Raw genomic sequence first — 20,567 nt, 5'->3', positions numbered from 1 at the left:
TGTCTTGAGGAGAGGGACTCGCGGTGTTTGGAGGAAGAAAAATGCTGACTATGACCCTAAGAACACCATCACTACAAGTCAAGCACAGAGGTGGAAACATTATGCTTTGGGGTTGTTTCTCTGCTAAAGATACAGACCGACATTGCTGCATTAAGGGGTCAATGGACGGGGCCATGTATTGTAAAATATTGGATGAGAACCTCCTTCCCTCAGCCAGAACACTGAAGATGGGTCGTGGATGGGTCTTCCAGCATGACAATGACCCAAAACATACCGCCAAGGCAACAAAGGAGTGGTTTAAGAAGAAGCACATTAAGGTCGTGGAGTGGCCTAGTCAGTCTCCAGACCTTAATCCTATAGAAAATGTATGGAGGGAGCTTAAACTTTGAGTTGCCAAGCGACAGCCAAGGAACCTTAAGGATTTAGAGAAGATCTGTAAAGAAGAGTGGACCAAAATCCCTCCTGAGATGTGTGCAAACCTGGTCACCAACTACAAGAAACGTCTGACCTCTGTGATCGCCAACAAGGGTTTCTCTACCAACTACTAAGTCATGTTTTGTTTGGGGATCAAATACTTATTTCACTCACTGAACTGCAACTTAATTTGTAGCATTTGTTTTATGTGTTCTTTCTGGGTTTTTGGTTGATAAACTGTCTCTATCATTTAAAATACACCTATGATAGAAATTATAGACCCTTCATTTCTTTGCAAATGGGCAAACTTACAAAATCTGCAGGGGATCAAATACTTATTTCCCCCCACTGTATGCACATGGGATTTTTTTGTTTTTTATTTTTAATAAATCTGCAAAGATTTCAAAAAAACTTCTTTCACGTTGTCATTATGGGGGATTGTTTGTAGAATTTTGAGGAAAATAATGAATTTAATTTAACTGAAGAAATAAAAAATGTTTAGAACAAGTAAATATGATATACTTTCCTGTCTATTTACTAATGCTGGCAGCATGAGGATTAAAAATCAATGTTGATTGGGAGAGTGAAGTTCCACTTTTAGACTGCCCCTTAACCACTTGCCGCCCGCCATATAGCAGAATGACGGCGGCAAAGTGGTTTCAATATCCTGACTGGGCGTCATATGACGTCCTCAGGATATTGAGCCGCTGCGCGTCCCTGGGGGCGCGCATCGCGGTGATCGTTGTTGCGGGGTGTCAGTCTGACACCCCGCAACACCAATCTAGGTAAAGAGTCTCCGTCAGATCACGGCTGATCACGATGTAAATAGGAAGAGCCGGTGATTGGCTTTTCCTCACTCGCGTCTGACAGACGCGAGTAGGGATGAGCTTCGAGTTCGAGTCGAACTCATGTTCGACTCGAACATTGGCTGTTCGCAAGTTCACCGAACAGCGAACAATTTGGGGTGTTCGCGGCAAATTCGAATGCCGCGGAACACCCTTTAAAAGTCTATGGGAGAAATCAAAAGTGCTAATTTTAAAGGCTAATATGCAAGTTATTGTCATAAAAAGTGTTTGGGGACCTGGGTCCTGCCCCAGGGGACATGGATCAATGCAAAAAAAAGTTTTAAAAACGGCCGTTTTTTCAGGAGCAGTGATTTTAATAATGCTTAAAGTCAATCAATAAAAGTGTAATATCCCTTTAAATTTCGTACCTGGGGGGTGTCTATAGTGTGCCTGTAAAGGGGCGCATGTTTCCTGTGTTTAGAACAGTCTGACAGCAAAATGACATTTTGAAGGAAAAAACTCATTTAAAACTACTCGCGGCTATTGCATTGCCGACAATACACATAGAAGTTCATTGATAAAAACGGCATGGGAATTCCCCAAAGGGGAACCCCGAACCAAAATTAAAAAAAAAAAATGACGTGGGAGTCCTCCTAAATTCCATACCAGGCCCTTCAGGTCTGGTATGGATATTAAGGGGAACCCCGGCCAAAATTTAAAAAAAAAATGACGTGGGGTTCCCCCTAAATTCCATACCAGACCCTTCAGGTCTGGTATGGATTTTAAGGGGAACCCCGCGCCAAAAAAAAAAAAAAAACGGCGTGGGGTCCCCCCAAAAATCCATACCAGACCCTTATCCGAGCACGAAACCTGGCAGGCCGCAGGAAAAGAGGGGGGGACGAGAGTGCGGCCCCCCCTCCCTCCTGAACCGTACCAGGCCACATGCCCTCAACATTGGGAGGGTGCTTTGGGGTAGCCCCCCAAAACACCTTGTCCCCATGTTGATGAGGACAAGGGCCTCATCCCCACAACCCTGGCCGGTGGTTGTGGGGGTCTGCGGGCGGGGGGCTTATCGGAATCTGGAAGCCCCCTTTAACAAGGTGACCCCCAGATCCCGGCCCCCCCCCTGTGTGAAATGGTAAGGGGGTACATAAGTACCCCTACCATTTCACGAAGAAAGTGTCAAAAATGTTAAAAATGACAAGAGACAGTTTTTGACAATTCCTTTATTTAAATGCTTCTTCTTTCTTCTATCTTCCTTCATCTTCTGGTTCTTCTGGTTCTTCTGGCTCTTCTGGTTCTTCCTCCGGCGTTCTCATCCAGCATCTCCTCCGCGGCGTCTTCTATCTTCTTCTCCTCGGGCCGCTCCGCACCCATGGCATGGGGGGAGGCTCCCGCTCTTCTCTTCTTCTTTTCTTCTCTTCTTCTCTTCTTCTTTTCTTCTTTTCTTCTCCGGGCCGCTCCGCAATCCATGCTGGCATGGAGGGAGGCTCCCGCTGTGTGACGGCGCTCCTCGTCTGACAGTTCTTAAATAACGGGGGGGGCGGGGCCACCCGGTGACCCCGCCCCCCTCTGACGCACGGTGACTTGACGGAACTTCCCTGTGACGTCACGGGGAATGCCACAGGGAAGTCCCGTCAAGTCACCGTGCGTCAGAGGGGGGCGGGGTCACCGGGTGGCCCCCCCCCCCCCGTTATTTAAGAACTGTCAGACGAGGAGCGCCGTCACACAGCGGGAGCCTCCCTCCATGCCAGCATGGATTGCGGAGCGGCCCGGAGAAGAAAAGAAGAAAAGAAGAAGAGAAGAAGAGAAGAAAAGGGAAAATGAGGCCATAGCACAAGCCAAACGTTATTAAACGGCACCCACTTTTTGGCCACTCCCACTAGTGGTGGACAAGCATCGTGCTAAGCACATATTTTTCTTCTCGTTCCCTCCAAGGTGTCCCTCATAAATTAATTACTTTCAAATGTTGGACACCAGTCCCCAGTCATGGAGGTGTGCCAGCGACCTATTTACTTTCACATCATCCACGTCTGATGGTTCGACCATTAAGCAATAGAACAGATGGTACGAATAGGAAGAGCAAACACTCCCAGTGCGCTGGTGGAGGGGCATGAAGAATGGATTACATGTTACAGTAAACCTAAAAACGAAGTAAAATTACTTTTATTTTTATTTTTAGGAAACTTACACCAATCAAGATGTGACTCCATCTTCAAACCTCTAGTTCTAAAAGGTAATGTGAAGTGGAAGTGCATGAATAAATGACTATGGGGCACAGCTGCATAAATTTCAGGTTTGGATGGACAAATTAAAAACAGTTCCCATATATTCCATCTGTGCATTTAGCTGCTTTCCTGGAAGTCAACTTTGGTATCTCAGAAGGTTTTGTCAATCTCCTCACCCCCAGTCATCGCATAGAATGCAACATTGTAACAAGGGCCCAATAGATTGGCAGTCAGTGGGAAAGGTACCTTCCTATAATGGGGGAGAAGAGCCCTCTTAGATTGGTGGGGAGTGGAGAAGGGCCCTCTTATATTGGTGGTGGGTGGAGAAAGACCCTGTTATGTTGGTGGTGAGTGGAGAAGGGCCCTCTTATATTGGTGGTGGGTGGAGAAGGGCCCTCTTATATTGGTGGTGGGTGGAGAAGGGCCCTCTTATATTGGTGGTGGGTGGAGGAGGACGGTCTTTTATATTGGTGGTGGGTGGAGAAGGGCCCTCTTATGTTGGTGGTGGGTGGCGAAGAGCTCTCTTATGTTGGTGGTGGGTGGAGAAGGGCCCTCTTATGTTGGGGGAGAAGGACCCTCTTATATTGGTGGTGTGTGGAGAAGGACTCTCTTATATTGGCGATGGGTGGAGAAGGACCTTCTTATATTGGTGGTGGGTGGAGAAGGACCCTCTTATATTGGTGGTGGGTGGAGAAGGGCCCCTTATTTTGGTGGTGGGTGGAGAAGTACCTTCTTATATTGGTGGTGGGTGCAGAAAAATCCTCTTATATTGGCGGTGGGTGGAGAAGGGCCTTCTTATATTGGTGGTGAGTGAAGAAGGACCCTCTTATATTTGTGGTGGCTGAAGGAGGACCCTCTTATATTTCTAAGGGTTGGAGAAGGACCCTTTTATATGGGTGGTTGGTGGAGATGGACCCTCTTATATTGGTGGTAGCTAGAGAAGGCCCTTCTTATATTGGTGGGTGGAAAAGGACCCTGTTATTTTGGTGGTGGGTGGAGAAGGACCCTCTTATATTGGTGGTGAGTAGGAAAGGTGCTCCTTTAGACTGTTGATCAGTGGAGAAGGAACCCTTTACATTGATGGTGAGTGGGAGAAAAGCCTTATTCTACTGTTGGTCACTAGGAAAACTTCTCCTTACTTTAGTAGTCATTGGGAAGAATGTCTCTCTTACAAAAAAAAACTCATTAGTGTCAGTGGGAACTTATCTGAAAGGCAGAAATTGCTTATTGCTCCAGGAACCACTAGGAACCTTTGCAGGAGCCCTAGGGTTCCATGGAACCCTGGTTAAGAAAGGCTGCTCCAGAGACTGGTGACTGCAACCAGGGAACACATTGTAGTGTTCTCTCACATGGCAGTCAGTGGATCAATGCCTGGTAACATTGACGGTCAGTGGAAAAGTGCCCTCCTACACTAGTGGTCAGTGGAAAGGGGCCCATTTGACTGGCAGTCAGTGGGAGAGCTTCCCCCATACACCTGTGGTCAGTGCAGAATAGCCCTCTTATATTGGTAATGTGTGGAGCAAGACTCTCTTATATTGATGGTCAGAGGGAGAGAAGTCTGGTGGTCAATGGGAGTATTCCCATATGTTGGTGGTCAATGGGAGAAGAGCCTCATTACACTGTTGTCCAATGAGAAGAACTCTCACTAAATAAGTAGTCAGTGAAAAGTATGTCTCCCTTACAGATAATCAAAAGGTTACTGGCATCAGTGGAAACTCATCTGAGAGGCAGAAATTGTTTAATGCTCAAGAAACCCCTAATGGCCTTTGGAGGAACTCTAGTTGAGAAAGGCTACTCCATAGAGTGGTGACTGAAACCAGGGAAGGTAGTGTTCCCTCACATGGGGGTCAGTGAATTATTGCCCACCTACATTGATGGTCAATGGAAACGTGCTCTCTTATACTGATGGTCAGTGAATAGGGGCCCATTTGATTGGTGGACAGTAGGACAGCTGCTCCTTTACATTTGTGGTGAGTGCAGAAGGACCCTCTTATATTGGTGGAGGGTGGAGAAGGACCCTCTTATATTGGTTGTGAGTGGAGAAGGACCCTCTTATATTGGTGGTGAGTGGAGAAGGACCCTCCTATATTGGTGGTGGGTGGAGAAGGACCCTCTTATATTGGTGGTGAGTGGAGAAGGACCCTCTTATATTGGTGGTGGGTGGAGAAGGACCCTCCTATATTGGTGGGTGGGTGGAGAAGGATCCTCTTATAATGGTGTTCAGTGGAAGGGGTTTCTCCTCAGACTGTTGATCAGTGGAGAAGGAGCCCCTTACATTGGTGGTCAATGGCAGAAGAGCCTCATTCCACTGTTAGTCACTACTAGGAAGATTTCTCCTTACTTAGGTGGTCAGTGGGAAGGATGTCTCCCTTACAGATAGCTAAAAAGGTCATTGGTGTCAGTAGTTACTCCTCTGAGAGGCAGAAATTGTCTAATGTTCCAGGAACCCTATCGTTCCACAGGAGCCCAGTTGAGAAAGGCTGCTCCTGTGAGTGGTGAAGGAACATTCTCGCTGCACATTTTTTTACAGTTTCAGATTTAGGTCTTAAAATATATATACAGTATCTAAACCTTGTTTTTATTTTCAGACAGGGTAGGGGAAGGGTTAGCACCTTTTGTAAGATCTTTATAGCTGGCTGTATCCCCACTGAGGAGGAGTATCACTCTATTTGTCCTACTATGGTAACCAATGTCACTGGGCCTGAAAGCGAGGGAAAAATCCAAAATTTTGAGTTGTAACAGGACTAGAGGCGATATCTTCCAACGGGCACACTAGTTGCTGTCTAAAGGAGAAGTTGTCTTAATTTGGAGAGATTTTTCCTCACTTCCTGTTGTGTCTACATAACAGGAAGTGAAGGAAAATTTCCCTAATGGGACACAGCAGAGGTTTTAACAATATCCAAAATTAAAAACTTTTTTTTTTTTTGCTTTCGATATACTTCAAACTCCTCTTTTCTCTTTACAGCGCTGCACTGATGTCGACTGACAATGATCCCTCTACAGAACGCCAGCGACACTCCACCTCTGGGGGCCGAGGGGGAGGAAGGACACACAGACCCCTCTCCGTGTGTGTTGGGCTACATCCCGGTGATTTATTACAGCATCCTTCTCGGGCTTGGTTTACCAGGTAAGTCTTGGGATAAAGTAACAAAAAAGTAAGAAAAAAAAAAGGTAAAAGAAAAAAAAATTGACAAAAAATGACTTGATTGGTCCACAGTCGTAAATCTCTGCCTTGCTCTGGGTCAAATCTTAATCATATCTCCAATGTAGGAAAGAACAAGCTCACCTACAATTTAGTCAATATACAGTATATATACTGTATAAATGTCAAGTAACAAATATAATATGTAACAATGTAACAGAATGTATAAGGAATTACCCAGCAGCAGAAGAGGAGGTCCAGATACCCAACATTTCGGGGTGCATAAACACCCCTTTCTCAAGGAGGACCTACAGGGCAATATCCTTTATATGGCACCATACAGTATATACTGTATAAGGGACAATTGCTCTTTAGGTCCTCCTTGAGAAAGGGATGTATATGCACCCCGAAATATTGAGTGTCTGGATATCATCTCTACCAGTTATGCTGCTGGGTAATTCCTTATATATTCTGTTACATTGAATTTGTAAGGCTAGTTACATATTGTGTTACATATTATATCAGTGATTTGATATGAGTATATTAGTGCTCTCTGTCAGGATCTCTTTATATTATACAAAATTACATTACTACTAGGGATGGGCGAACGGTTCAGCCCGAGCATGAGTTCGGGCCGAACTTTGGCTGTTCGCCGAACAACCGAATGATAGAGTCGTTTGACCGCTAGTTCGGCCCGCCAAATGACCACAATGCACTGCACCGCCGCACAGTGCACTGAAAGCCCTGATTGGCTGAAGCAATGAAAGCTTTGCCCCAATCAGGGCTCTGAGCACTGTCATGATGACTTTATCCAATCATAGCTCATTGCTCTTAATCCCGCCCCACACTATAAAAATATTCTTTCCATTTTTAGTGTGATATCGCCATGTAGAGAGATAGAACAGGGCTCTGTTCAGTGCTACTAGATAGTTAGTGCGCTATAGTGATTCTATTGTCAGTGTAGAATATTAGTTTAGTGTGAATGTAGGGACAGTGCAGCCAGTGTGAGTGTAGTGACATGTTTAACACCATATATTTCATTGTGTTACTGCAAGTTTAACACAACTCCCCCCCCCCCCCCAAAAAAAAAAAAATTCCCCTCCTATAACACATTTTACAGCCCCTCAAATTCCCCCCTCTTAGCACCAACCCACCCCCCATTCCCCCCAGCACAAATCCCCCCTTTTAGCACACTCCCCAAATTTCCCATCCTAGAACAAATCTTTCCCCAGTCAACTCCCAAATTTCTCCTCCAAGCACAAATCCCTCAACCTAGCACTAATCCCCTATTCCCTCCCCCTACTAGCACAAATACTCTCATCCCCAACACAAGTGTCTCTCACTCTGTCTGCCCCCCCCCCCCCCCCCCATATCACAAGTGCAATTCCAAAGCCCCCAAATGTCCCCGATTTCGAGGGACTGTCCCTCCGTCCCTCTTTCCTCCTCAGTTGTCCCTCATTTTGGTCCCATCCTCATAGTTGTGTATAAAATTCACTTTTTATCTTTCAAAAAGTGTTTCCCAGTGCTAAACCTTTCATCCGATTTCTAAATTGCTGCATTTGTACATTTTAAAAGCCAATATAAAGGAACAGTAGTGGTTAAAAAAAAACACTTGTGGATTTAATTAACCTTTTTTTTGGTTAATTCTCCTTTAAGAGGGTGTGGCAGGGGGCGTGTCCTATGCCTACATACATTTGCTAGTAGGTGTCCCTCATTCCTATCTCAAAATGTTGAGAGGTATGCAATTCCCCCCTCCCTCCAAAACACAGACCTCAGATGCAGCGTGGCAGATGGCGGAGTGATGTCCTTCCTCCTAGGCTCCTCCTCCTCTTGACACATCAGGGTTAAGGGGGAGCATAAGGGGAAGCTGACTTCTAACAGTTCTGAGCAGTTGGTGGGAAGAGATCTGCTGCAAGGCTATGGGATTGTGATCTTTTGTAAAATTAGGACTTTACAGGGTTTTGCCATAGCTCCCAACTGTCCCTGCTTTTGAGCGACTGTCCCTGATTTGGAGCAATGTCCCTCTGTCCCTCTTTCCTCCTCATTTGTTCCTCATTTTGGTCTGATCTATATAGATGTATATAAAATGCACTATTTATCTTTCAAAAAGTGTTTCCCAGTGCTAAACCTTTCATCCAAATTCTAAATTGCTGCATTTTTCAATTTTAAAAGTCAATATAAAGGAATAATAGCGGTAAAAAAAAAGCACTTGTGGATTTACTTAACCTTTTTTTTGTTATTTCTCCTTTAAGGGGCGTGGCAAGGGGGCGTGCCCTATGCCTACATACGTTTTCGAGTAGGTGTCCCTCATTCTCATCTAGTTGGGAGGTATGGTTTTGCTTACACACCCCCTACCCACATTCTTTGCTGGGAGGAGAAGGGAGGTGGGTAAGCAAACCCTGCACAGTCCCCATGTGACAGTCCCGATGCAGGAGCGCTGCAGTGGCAGAAAGAGGAGCTGGAGGGGAGAGAGAGCACAGCCCTCACCTCCTCACAGCTTTCTCCTTCTCCAGATTTGGCTGTATTTTCTATCACTAAGCTGACAGCAGTAGTGGTTCCACTATCACTACTCCTGTAAGCTTGTAGCAGCAGGAACTCTCCTTGTTGGGAACCCAAATCACATGATATCAGCTCCCGGGGCAGCCGCCCCCCCGGCCCCCATCCCGGCTTTTGTGTATAGTGTGCAAGACACAAACGGTACCCCTCATTCACACCAGTGTGATGAAATTACTGTCTATGGGACCCATTCACACCGACCGTATACAAAAAGCTTCCATGTTGCAGGTGCATCTTTTGATGGAACATTTTTGGTCCCACAGCCTTTAACGGGAATGCATAAAAAAAACTCAGACCAGTCCAAACCTCGCCTAAAGGTTTAGGATTGGATTGGTTCACTCATCTCTCGCTGTCTTCATTTCGCCTTATTTTTTCAAACGCAGAAAAGCCTGGTGCAGTTAGTCATTAAGTACCCGGAGGGCTCATCGCCCCGGCAACCTGGGCTGACACAGCCGCGAGGCTGATTACGCGGGGAAAGCTGCTAATTATCACATTACTCTTAATTCGGTTATCAAATGCTCGTAAAACGATCCAGGAGCAGAGCGGGCATAAAACGAGAAGGATTATCTGTCACTTTGCGCAGGAAGCACGGATCAGCGGCGGGGCATTGTTAACCCTCATAAAAGGGGCAATAGGGGACATTTAACCTTCCATCAGAGCTTAATGAGCCCGAGGGTCATGCATGAAATATTCAGGAACCTCAAGACGCTCCGCGCATGAGTAATAGCATATCAAGGTGGAAGCGAAAAAATATGGGAGTCCTTAAAGGGGAAGTATACCAGAAATACAGTGTCTTGAAAAAGTATTCATACCCCTTGAAATTTTCCACATTTCATGTTACAACCAAAAAAGTAAATGTATTTTCTTGGGGTTTTTAGTGATAGACCAACACAAAGTGGCACATAATTGTGAAGTGGAAGGAAAATGATAAATGGTTTTCAACATTTTTTACAAATAAATATGTGAAAAGTGTGGGGGCATTTGTATGGCGCCCCCCGGAGTCAATACTTTGTAGAACCGCCTTTCACTGCAATTACAGCTGCAAGTCTTTTTGGGGATGTTTCTACCAGCTTTGCACATCTAGAGAGGGACATTTCTGCCCATTATTCTTTGCAAAATATCTCAAGCTCTGTCAGATTGGATGGAGAGTGTCTGTGAACAGCAAGTCTTGCCACAGATTCTCAATGGGATTTAGGTCTGGACTTTGACTGGGCCATTCTAACACATGAATATGCTTTGATCTAAACCATTCCATTGTAGCTCTGGCTGGATGTTTCGGGTCGTTGTCCTGCTGGAAGGTGAACCTCCGCCCCAGTCTCAAGTCTTTTTCAGACTCTAACAGGTTTTCCTCTAATATTGCCTTGTATTTGGCTCCATCCATCTTCCCATCAACTCTGACCAGCTTCCCTGTCCCTGCTGAAGAAAAGCATCCCCACAACATGATGCTGCCACCACCATGTTTCACGGTGGGGATGGTGTGTTCAGGGTGATGTGCAGTGTTAGTTTTCCACCACACATAGCGTTTTGCTTTTAGGCCAAAAAGTTCAATTTTGGTCTCATCTGACCAGAGCACCTTCCTCCACATGTTTGCTGTGTCCTCCACATGGCTTCTCACAAACTGCAAACAGGACTTCTTATGACTTTCTTTCAACAATGTCTTTCTTCTTGTCACTCTTCCATAAAGGTCAGATTTGTGGAGAACACGACTAATAGTTGTCCTGTGGACAGATTCTCCCACCTGAGCTGTGGATCTCTGCAGCTCTTCCAGAGTTACCATGGGCCTCTTGGCTGCTTCTCTGATGAATGATCCCCTTGCCCAGCCTGTCAGTTTAGGTGGACGGCCATGTCTTGGTAGGTTTGCAGTTGGGCCATACTCTTTCCCTTTTCGGATGATGGATTGAACAGAGCTCCGTGAGATGTTCAAAGCTTGGGATATTTTTTTTAAATCTAACCCTGCTTTAATGTTCTCCACAACCTGACCTGTGTATGGTGTGTTCCTTGGCCTTCATGATGCTGTTTGTTCACTAAGGTTCCCTAGCAAACCAGCTGTATTTATACTGAGATTAAATGACACACAGGTGGACTCTATTTACTAATTAGATGACTTCTGAAGGAAATTGGTTCCATTAGATTTTAGTTGGGGTTATCAGAGTAAAGGGGGCTGAATACAAATGCCCCCCACACTTTTCACAGATTTATTTGTAAAAAAATGTTGAAAATGATTTATCATTTTACTTCCACTTCACAATTATGTGCCACTTTGTGTTGGTCTATCATTTAAAATCCCAATAAAACAAAATTACGTTTTTGGTTTTAACATGACAAAATGTGGAAGATTTCAAGGGGTATGAATACTTTTTCAAGGCACTGTATAGCCGGGCTAGATTTTGCATAATTTTAAAATATACCTTAAAATAACTTTTTAGATCGGTTTTAGTTTGTCTCTATCAAAAACTTGCTTTTTAAGCATTGGATAGAGCAAGGAAGGATTAGAACCCCTATTTTTTTCTTCTCCTCCTCTCTCTCTCCTGCCAACATTCAGCTACTGCTGGAGGAAAGATGATTGGTTCCAGTAAATGACACTCCTACTGCCCCCCCGTCCCCTTTCTTCTGCTGTCAGGTCCCCCTGTGTGCTCCCCTGGTCCACTCCACCCTGCAGCGCTGCCGGCTTCTCCCCCCCCCTCTGACATCTGCTGTAGGGGATGTTTTAGGATCAAGAGCTGGTGAAGGGGACGGTAAATATGTCATTTACCGGTCCCTTCCTTCCTTTTCCTCCTGTTTCTCTTTCCTGCCAGCATTCAGCTACTGCTGGAGGAAAGATGATTGGTTCCAGTAAATGACACTCCTGCTGCCCCTCCTGTCCCCTTTCTTCTACTGCCAGGTCCCCCTGTGTGCTCTCCTGGTCCACTCGACCCTGCAGCGCTGTAGGGGATGTTTTAGGATCAAGAACTGGTGAAGGGGACGGCAAATATGTAATTTACCGGCCCCTTCCTTCCTTTTCCTCCTATCTCTCTCTCCTGCCAGCATTCAGCTACTGCTGGAGGAAAGATGATTGGTTCCAGTAAATGACACTCCTGCTGCCCCCCTGTCCCCTTTCTTTTACTGCCAGGTCCCCCTGTGTGCTCCCCTGGTCCACTCGACCCTGCAGCGCTGTAGGGGATGTTTTAGGATCAAGAGCTGGTGAAGGGGATGGTAAATATGTCATTTACCGGCCTCTTCCTTTTCTGAATGAACACAGTGAGTGGTCAGTACCAATCCTTCCTGAGAGCACTAGATTTCTGACAGGATCAATAGGTATTTCTTTGCTTCTTATTGAACCGATACAGTGTAATGTAACTCTTTCAATGATAAAATTGAACCGACCAAATATGGAGCAAATAAGATCATATCATAGTTGGGGTTTACATTCACTATAACTCTTTTTCTCGAAAAGGATTTAAGGAATTTGTACACATTCCAATTAATGACGTCTTGTAGTTTGTAGAAGCTTGCCGATTGGCAAAGCAAATCCACTTAGCTGAGCTGGAAGAGGTATAGGAACAGCACAAGCCTGGGGCAGCGGTAGACGAGGCAAAGCTTTATTGTCTTCTTACGACACAAGTAGGAAGCCGCGTGCCTTCCGCCGAGGCCGTTTACTCAAAATAATGCGGTTACAGGAGGATGAGATGGACGTTATCTTGTATTATTTAGGTCCGTGATCAAAGAGGTCAATACAACCTCCTAAATGAGCAACCAAAGAGAAGACAGACCATAGCAACATGTAATAAAATATGGAAATACAGCAATCCTGCTCATAGCAACATCCCCCCCCCCCCCCCCCTATTAATAAACCCATGCTAAAAATGATACAAGTGCTAATTTTTTTTGAAAAAAGACTTTGTATCCATCATTTCTAATTATATATGTACATGGGAGCAGCCGAGAAAGAAATAGTCGAGAAGGATATGGCATGGAGCCACTGAGGGCTCCCTCTAGTGCCAAATCTACGCATTTTCCTTTACGCATTCTGCACATAGTCTGTATGCAAACATGCAACAATGTGAGTGGTAAAAACCAAAGTGACCATAACAGACTCAAGCATGAAAACTAGTAGTCATGAGAAAATTCGATTACAATAGGGTGTCATGAGTGTTGGCCAAGGGACAGGTAAGATGGTTTATTAACTACCCCAAGAAAAACTCAGATGGGTGGGTCAGTGCAAAAAAATCCTGATGTCCATTAGTGGAGAATCGGTCTCCTGTCAAAGTGGATTGCGAGGTCACTTTCTCGGGGTAAGGGAAGCGGATAGGGGAAGGGAGACCTAGGAGATGTGAGAGGAGGAACAGCACTGATTTAGGAATGTGTTATGTATGGGGAGAGGAGAGGAGAGGAGAGGAGAGGAGGGGATGTGCCTGGTGGGAGGAGGCATGTGCCCCCCGAACCTCAGGTCGATTCAAAGTCAGAGGGTGGACTGTCAGAGAGGTGCAGAGAACGGTGAAGAGCCATGTTGCTGAGCCGACCTGCTTTCCTCTATTGATTCCTGTGTACTAAATCCTGGCTATGTTTCCTAGCTTTCTGAGTCTGCTGCCTGCCCTGACCTTTGGCTTTGATGCTAGTTATCCGAATCTGCTGCTGGTCCTGTCCTCTGACCCTTATCCGCGTCTGCAACCAACTCCACCAATGATGGGGCACTATTCCTCCCACTGATACCAATGATGGGGCACTATTCCTCCCACTGATACCAATGATGGGGCACTATTCCTCCCACTGATACCAATGATGGGGCACTATTCCTCCACTGACACCAATGATGGGGCACTATTCCTCCCACTGATTCCAACGATGGGGCACCATTCGTTCCACTAACACCAAATATGGGCACTATTCCTCCCACTGATTTCAGTGTGAGAAATGGTACCCCATCATTGGTATCAGTGGGAGGAATAGTGTCCCATCATTGGTGTCAGTGGGAAGAATAGTGCCCCATCATTGTTGTTAGTGGGAGGAATAATGCCTATCGTCAGTGTCAGTGGGAGGAATGGTGCCCCATCATTGGTATCCATGGGAGTTGTAATGTCCCATCATTGGTGTCAGTGAGAGTTATAGTGTCCCATCATTGGCGTCAGTGGGAAGGAATAGTGCTCCATCGTTGGTATCAGTGGAAGGAATAGTGCCCCATCATTGGTATCAGTGGAAGGAATAGTACCCCATCATTGGTATCAGTGGGAGGAATAGTGCCCCATCATTGGTATCAGTGGAAGGAATAGTGCCCCATCATTGGTATCAGTGGAAGGAATAGTGCCCCATCATTGGTGTCAGTGGGAGGAATAGTGTCCCATCATTGGTGTCAGTGGAAAGAATACTGCCCATCATTGGTATCAGTGAGAGTTATAGTGTCCCACCATTGGTGCCAGTGGGAAGCAATAGTGTCCCATTATAGGTGTCAGTGGGAGGAATAGCGCCCTTTTGATAATGTCAGGGGAGGAATAGTGCTCCATTATTGGTATCAGTGGAAGGAATAGTGCCCCATCATTGGTATCAGTGGGAGTTATAGTGTCCCATCATTGGTGTCAGTGGGAGTTATAGTGTCCCATCATTGGTATCAGTGGGAGTTATAGTGTCCCATCATTGGTGTCAGTGGGAGGAATAGTGTCCTTTTGATAATGTCAGTGGGAGGAATAGCTCCCCAAGGGCCGTATAAAGAGAAGCAAACGGCAGTATCCAGGCGGGCCACAGTTTGGAGACCATTGGCATAGAGGGTCCCAGATTTCTGGGCATCTGGTGGTCCAGTTTAAGGAGCAGATAGCCATCGTCCTATGCCCTGTACACACGGTCAGATTTTCCTATGGAAAATGTGTGATAGGACCTTGTTGTTATTATTATTATTATACAGGATTTATATAGCGCCAACAGTTTACGTAGCGCTTATGTTCGGAAATTCCGACCGTGTGTAGGCTCCGTCACACATTTCCAATAGGAATTTCCGACACACAAAGTTTGAGAGCTTACTATAAAATTTTCCGACAACAAAATCCGTTGTCGGAAATTCCGATCTTGTGTACACAAATCCGACGCACAAAGTGCCACGCATGCTCAGAATAAATAAAGAGATGAAAGCTATTGGCCACTGCCCCGTTTATAGTCCCGACGTACGTGTTTTACGTCACCCCCGTTCAGAACGATCGGATTTTCCGACAACTTTATGTGACCGTGTGTATGCAAGGCAAGTTTGAGCCAACATCCGTCGGAAAAAAACCATGGATTTTGTTGTCGGAATGTCCGATCAATGTCCGACCGTGTGGCGGGGCATAATAGTTACCATGACACTCTCTCAAAATGTTATGTCAAAATTCGTGAATTCAGGCTGGTTGAACAGATAGGACATGGATTCTTACACAACGCTTTTGCTCATTATTGAAAGCCAAAAAGAATGGTGAAAAAAGTTATAAGCAAGCTGGTTCTTACACGTTATACTTTTTGTGGTGGTGGGGCTAAGAGGTTTCTTCATTGCGTTACAAATTTCCAAACACGATAGACACAACACAGATTGTGTGAAAGAACCTTCAAAACACTGAGATAGCCATTGCGCCTTTTTACGTTCTTCTAGAGAATTCGGGGGAACACGTGCAGGTGGACGTGTCAGCTGGCCTGCGGCCATACATTGCTTACGATCTTCTAGCGGGCACCTAGTGTTGTGCGTTGTGGGGTTATCAGTGTGTGTGTTTGCTTTAGGGAACATTGAGATTGTGCCATAGCTGCATCTCCATAGTGAATGCAGGAAAACGTGACTCTGAGCACTGAGCAGAGAACTGGTCTATGTCAGAGCACCGTAAGTAATTTCTCATTCTGCGGACACGGCGGTGGACAGCTGGAGAGGAGTCGTTGATATTACTGCTTGGACACACACACATACATCTTACACTAATTGGCTGCGTGTCATTTCAAGCTTTTATAAGGGTCGCTGCCTGCGGCAAACATCTTTTCTTTTTCCTGCGCAGCCAATATCAATGTCCCCTGTGCTGTGTGATTGCTGTACTCTGAAGAGCACACAACCATTTTCTAAGACCGTACATATGTCTTTTCATCCTTATCAAAGCCCCCCTTACATCCCCATCAAACTGCCCCCCCCTTTCATCAATTACTCCTTTAAATTATTTGTCCCAATGAGTTTGCCCCTTACATCAATTGCCCCCATCAGAATGCCCCGTACAATAATCGATTGCCCCCATCAGAGTGGCTTCTTACATCAGTTGTCCCATCAGAGTGGCTTCTTACATCAGTTGCCCCATCAGAGTGGCTTCTTACATTAGTTGGGTTGTCCAAAAATATCTGTCTTCTTACATCAATTGCCTTCATCAGAGTGCGCCCTTACATCAATTACCCTGTCAGAGTGCCCTTTTACATCAATTGTCCCAATCAGAGTTCCCCTACATCAATTTAGCCATCAGAATGGCTCCTTCTATCAATTGCCCCCCACCAGAGTGACCCCTACAATAAATGCTCCATCAGAGTGGCTTGTTATATCAATTTCCCCCCATCAGAGTGCCTTGTTTCATTAAAACCCCCATAAGAGTGGCATCTTACATCAGAATGCCCCCTTAAATCAAATGACTGCATCAGAGTGCCCCCTTACATCAATTGTGCTGTTCAAAAATGTCTGGCTTATTACATTAATTGCCTTCATCGGAGTGCCCCCTTACATCAATTACCCCGTCAGAGTGCCCTTTTACATCAATTGTCCCAATCAGAGTGCCCCCTACATCAATTTATCCATCAGAATGGCTCCTTCCATCAATTGCCCCCCACCAGAGTGACCCCTACAATAAATGCCCCATCAGAGTGGCTTCTTATATCAATTTCCCCCATCAGAGTGACCCCTATAATAAATCCCCCATCAGAGTAGTTTTATATATCAATTTCCCCCATCAGAGTGCCTTGTTTCATTAAAACCCCCATCAGAGTGGCATCTTACATCAGAATGCCCCCTTAAATCAAATGACCGCATCAGAGTGCCCCCTTACATCAATTGAGCTGTCCAAAAATGTCTGGCTTAAGAGTGCCTCCTTACATCAATTACCCCCATCATAGTGGTTTCTTACATCAACCTTCCCATCAGAGTACCCCCTTCCATCAAATTACCCCATCAGCGCGTCCCCTTACATCAATTACTTGTCCAAAAATGTCTCGCTTCTTACATTAATTGCCTCTGTCAGAGTGCCCCGTTACATCAATTGCCCCATCAGAGTGTCCTCTTACATCAATTGCCCCATCAAAATGGCTCCTTACATCAACTGCCCCCATCAGGGTGTACCCTTGCGGAACCGTCAAGCACCCAGCTTGGGTGTCTCCGTCAAGATATAGCTTCCTCCAGTCTGGACCCAGGAACCAGGTATTATAGTTGAATATTGCACCCAAGACTAGGCGACACTAGCTTACATGCAAACTCTAACTCTTTATTGAAAATTCACACAGTATATAGCACAGAAGATCTGTTAGGGCCTGATCACATTATCCTAAATACGCAAACTATAAACATGAATATAATTAACATAGCTAAGGAACAGCCAGCATTAACATAAACATTGAGCTAATTAAACAATTAATAACCCAAGTGACTCAGTGCCCACCCAGACCATTCAGCACCAAGCCCACAACCCTGGATGCAAAGTACATTACACATTATCATAAGCATAAACACACAACCATCCCACAATGGTTCCATAACAAGGAAGAGTTGACACAAGGCTAATCACATCATAAGAACTTCCAAGAGCCAAATTAGCCAACAGAGAGAAACAATAGGTGACTCATTTAGCATTGGGCGTTCACACCTAGGAGGCACACAATGGGAGAGACAAACACTTGTAAATTCTGTCCACCAGACTAGTCATCAGAAGACAAACAATATTCCAGAAGTCTGATATAGTGGAATTAATTTATCTTCACAGATCTCTTGAGGGATATTGTTGATAAATATTTCTGTCCCAAGTGAAGGAGCCTCTCCAACCCAGTCTGCAGGAGGGCCACCATATTCCCTCTGACCATTAACCTGTACAAGATTAATATTAGATCTTTCCATCCACTCCAGAAGGGAAGATTTATTGTCCTTATTCAGAGAATGAATTCAAGCCTTGCTCTCAGCGTTCACCACATTGTTGTCCATCATTAGAGAAAGATCTTCTCTCTTCATGGGCCATAATCAGTGGGTAGGAGGCTTGTGTGCTGGTGGACCTAGCAACCCACCACTGCAGGGGGTGGGGGTGTGTGCTGGGGATTGGGTCAAGGTTTGCATTGGTCTCAGAGACCTGGGGGGTGGATGCCTTGACATGAATTTTAAATGTGAACTTCCTATAGTTGAACACCAGGTAAGAAAAATCTTTACCCTTGCAGTGGGTCCTCCACCCCACTGCAAAGGTTAACTAATCGTGTTGCCCAGGGGGCAATGAATAAGGTGATGGAAATATGGCAGCTGCTAATACTGACTTGTATTTTGAAGGTTCATGTTCCAGGGCCATGAAATGCATTCCTTGCTTTATTACTTGATGGGTATGAGACAACTATCAGGTGGCTTTACACTATACTGACTGTATGCTCATCCCCAGTATGTCGTGCAACAAAGTTTAGGATATAAGCCCCTAAGAACGAGACAAGAACTTCAGTTCTCGTATTTCTTTGTTGACAGGTTCTCTTTAACATGAACAAGTGTCACAAGTATGTACAATGAATATATTGACCTTTTGTTTCCTTCCAACAGTCAACATCTTGACAGCTGTGGCCCTCTCTAAGTTGGCATCCAGGACTAAGAAGTCATCCTACTGCTACCTCCTGGCCCTTACTACCTCCGACATCCTGACCCAGATCTTCATCATCTTTGTAGGCTTCATCCTGCAGACGGCCATCCTCCATCGCAAGGTGCCCAATGCCTTCATCCACATGGTCAGCGTCCTTGAGTTTTCATCCAATCATGCGTCCATCTGGATCACAGTCATCCTCACAGTTGACCGATACATAGCACTTTGTCACCCCCTTCAGTATCGCTCCCTTTCCTACCCAGAACGCACCCGCAAAGTCATCATGACCGTGTTCCTCTCGTCTTTTGTGACCGGAATTCCATTCTACTGGTGGAGCGACATTTGGAGGGACCCCCGAGCTCCGGGGTTGATGGATCGATTCCTCAAGTGGGTCCACTGCTTTATCATTTACTTCATCCCATGTACCATCTTCCTCCTCACCAACACAGTAATTGTTCTGAGGCTCAGGAGGAAGTCCGAATCCAAGAGGTATCGGGTCCGCATTGGCAAGACCACGGCCATCCTTATGAGCATCACAACGGTCTTTGCCGTTCTCTGGGCTCCCAGGACCATCGTCATCATCATTCACATGTACGTGTCTTCGGTCCACAAGGACTGGAGGGTCCATCTGGCCTTGGACATCGGGAACATGTTGGCCCTCCTGAACACAGCCGTCAATTTCTTCCTGTACTGTTTTGTGAGTCGTCGGTTTCGGGACATGGTGAGGGAAATCCTAGGCATGCAAAGGCCCTGCCGCATGGTGGAAGGGAAGAAGAGCCACAGTGACTTCTCTGACTCTTTGAAGCCGGCGGAGATCCCACAGGCAACAGTTATCTGAGTCCAGGGAGAGACATTATCAAGGAAAATAGTGTTTCCTCCCATGTTTGCTAATTGCACTGTTCCGTTTTGATTGCATGTGTTCTTGCGTGCATGAAGTCTATACTAACTGTAGAAAAAAGTCTTGCCGAGAATTTAATAAGACCTATACATGATGGAGAAATGTAAAATCTGAATTAAAAACAAAATAAAGTAACAAACGTTTTTGCCTATTTTTGAAAGATCAGAGCAGCCTTTCTCAAACTTATCATCCAAGGGCAGTGGTCTCCAAACTGCAACCCGAGAGCCGGATGTGGCCCTTTGTTTGCCTTTATCCGGCACTCAGGGCACTATTCCTCCTAATTACACCAATGATGGGGCATTAGTCTTCCACTTACACCAAGGATGAAGCATTATCCTTCCCACTGACACCATTGATGGTGCACTATTCCTCCCACTGAAACCATTTTCTACTCCCACTGGCCACAGTGTGCCCCCCCCCTTACATTCTAAAGGGCAGTAAAATAGCCCTTTACTTAGAAAGTTTGAAGACCCCAGGGGCAGTCCTCGGACAAGGTCATCTAAAGTCCAGGGTAAACATGCCAATCCCCCCCCCCCCCAGATGTATGAGCATTATGTATCAGCCACCCCCCCCCCCCCCCATAAAAAAAATAAAATGAGCACTAATCTACATGTTTACCCCCCCAAGCATAAATCCCCCCTCCTCCCAGAACAAATCTGCCCCCTGCTGAAATCCCCTTCCCAGCACGAATCTTTGCGCCCCCCCCAGCTCAAATTCTCTCATTCCCCATATGCCCCCATGCCCCAGCATAAATCCCCCCCCCCAAACAAAGTT

General features: G+C 45.7%; 1 protein-coding gene across 2 annotated transcripts in view; it reads left to right on the top strand.

Moving 5' to 3' along the window:
- The window catches only part of GPR142 (G protein-coupled receptor 142), a 46,489-nt gene extending 26,601 nt beyond the window's left edge, over nucleotides 1–19,888 (top strand). The window contains exons 2-4 of one of the 2 annotated variants that reach the window (XM_073606884.1): nucleotides 3,382–3,435; nucleotides 6,393–6,554; nucleotides 18,859–19,888. In XM_073606884.1, coding sequence (XP_073462985.1) covers nucleotides 6,416–6,554; nucleotides 18,859–19,733 — 1,014 coding nt within the window. In that variant the 5' untranslated portion in view covers nucleotides 3,382–3,435; nucleotides 6,393–6,415 and the 3' untranslated portion in view covers nucleotides 19,734–19,888. The remainder of the gene's footprint in view (nucleotides 1–3,381; nucleotides 3,436–6,392; nucleotides 6,555–18,858) is intronic. The other variant, XM_073606885.1, reaches the window with a different exon arrangement.
- Nucleotides 19,889–20,567: the final 679 nt, after the last annotated feature.

The sequence above is a fragment of the Aquarana catesbeiana genome, linkage group LG12, assembly GCF_042186555.1.
Source record: "Aquarana catesbeiana isolate 2022-GZ linkage group LG12, ASM4218655v1, whole genome shotgun sequence".
In the NCBI taxonomy this organism is placed as follows: Eukaryota; Metazoa; Chordata; class Amphibia; order Anura; family Ranidae; genus Aquarana; species Aquarana catesbeiana.
This window is presented reverse-complemented; position numbering and strand designations above follow the sequence as displayed.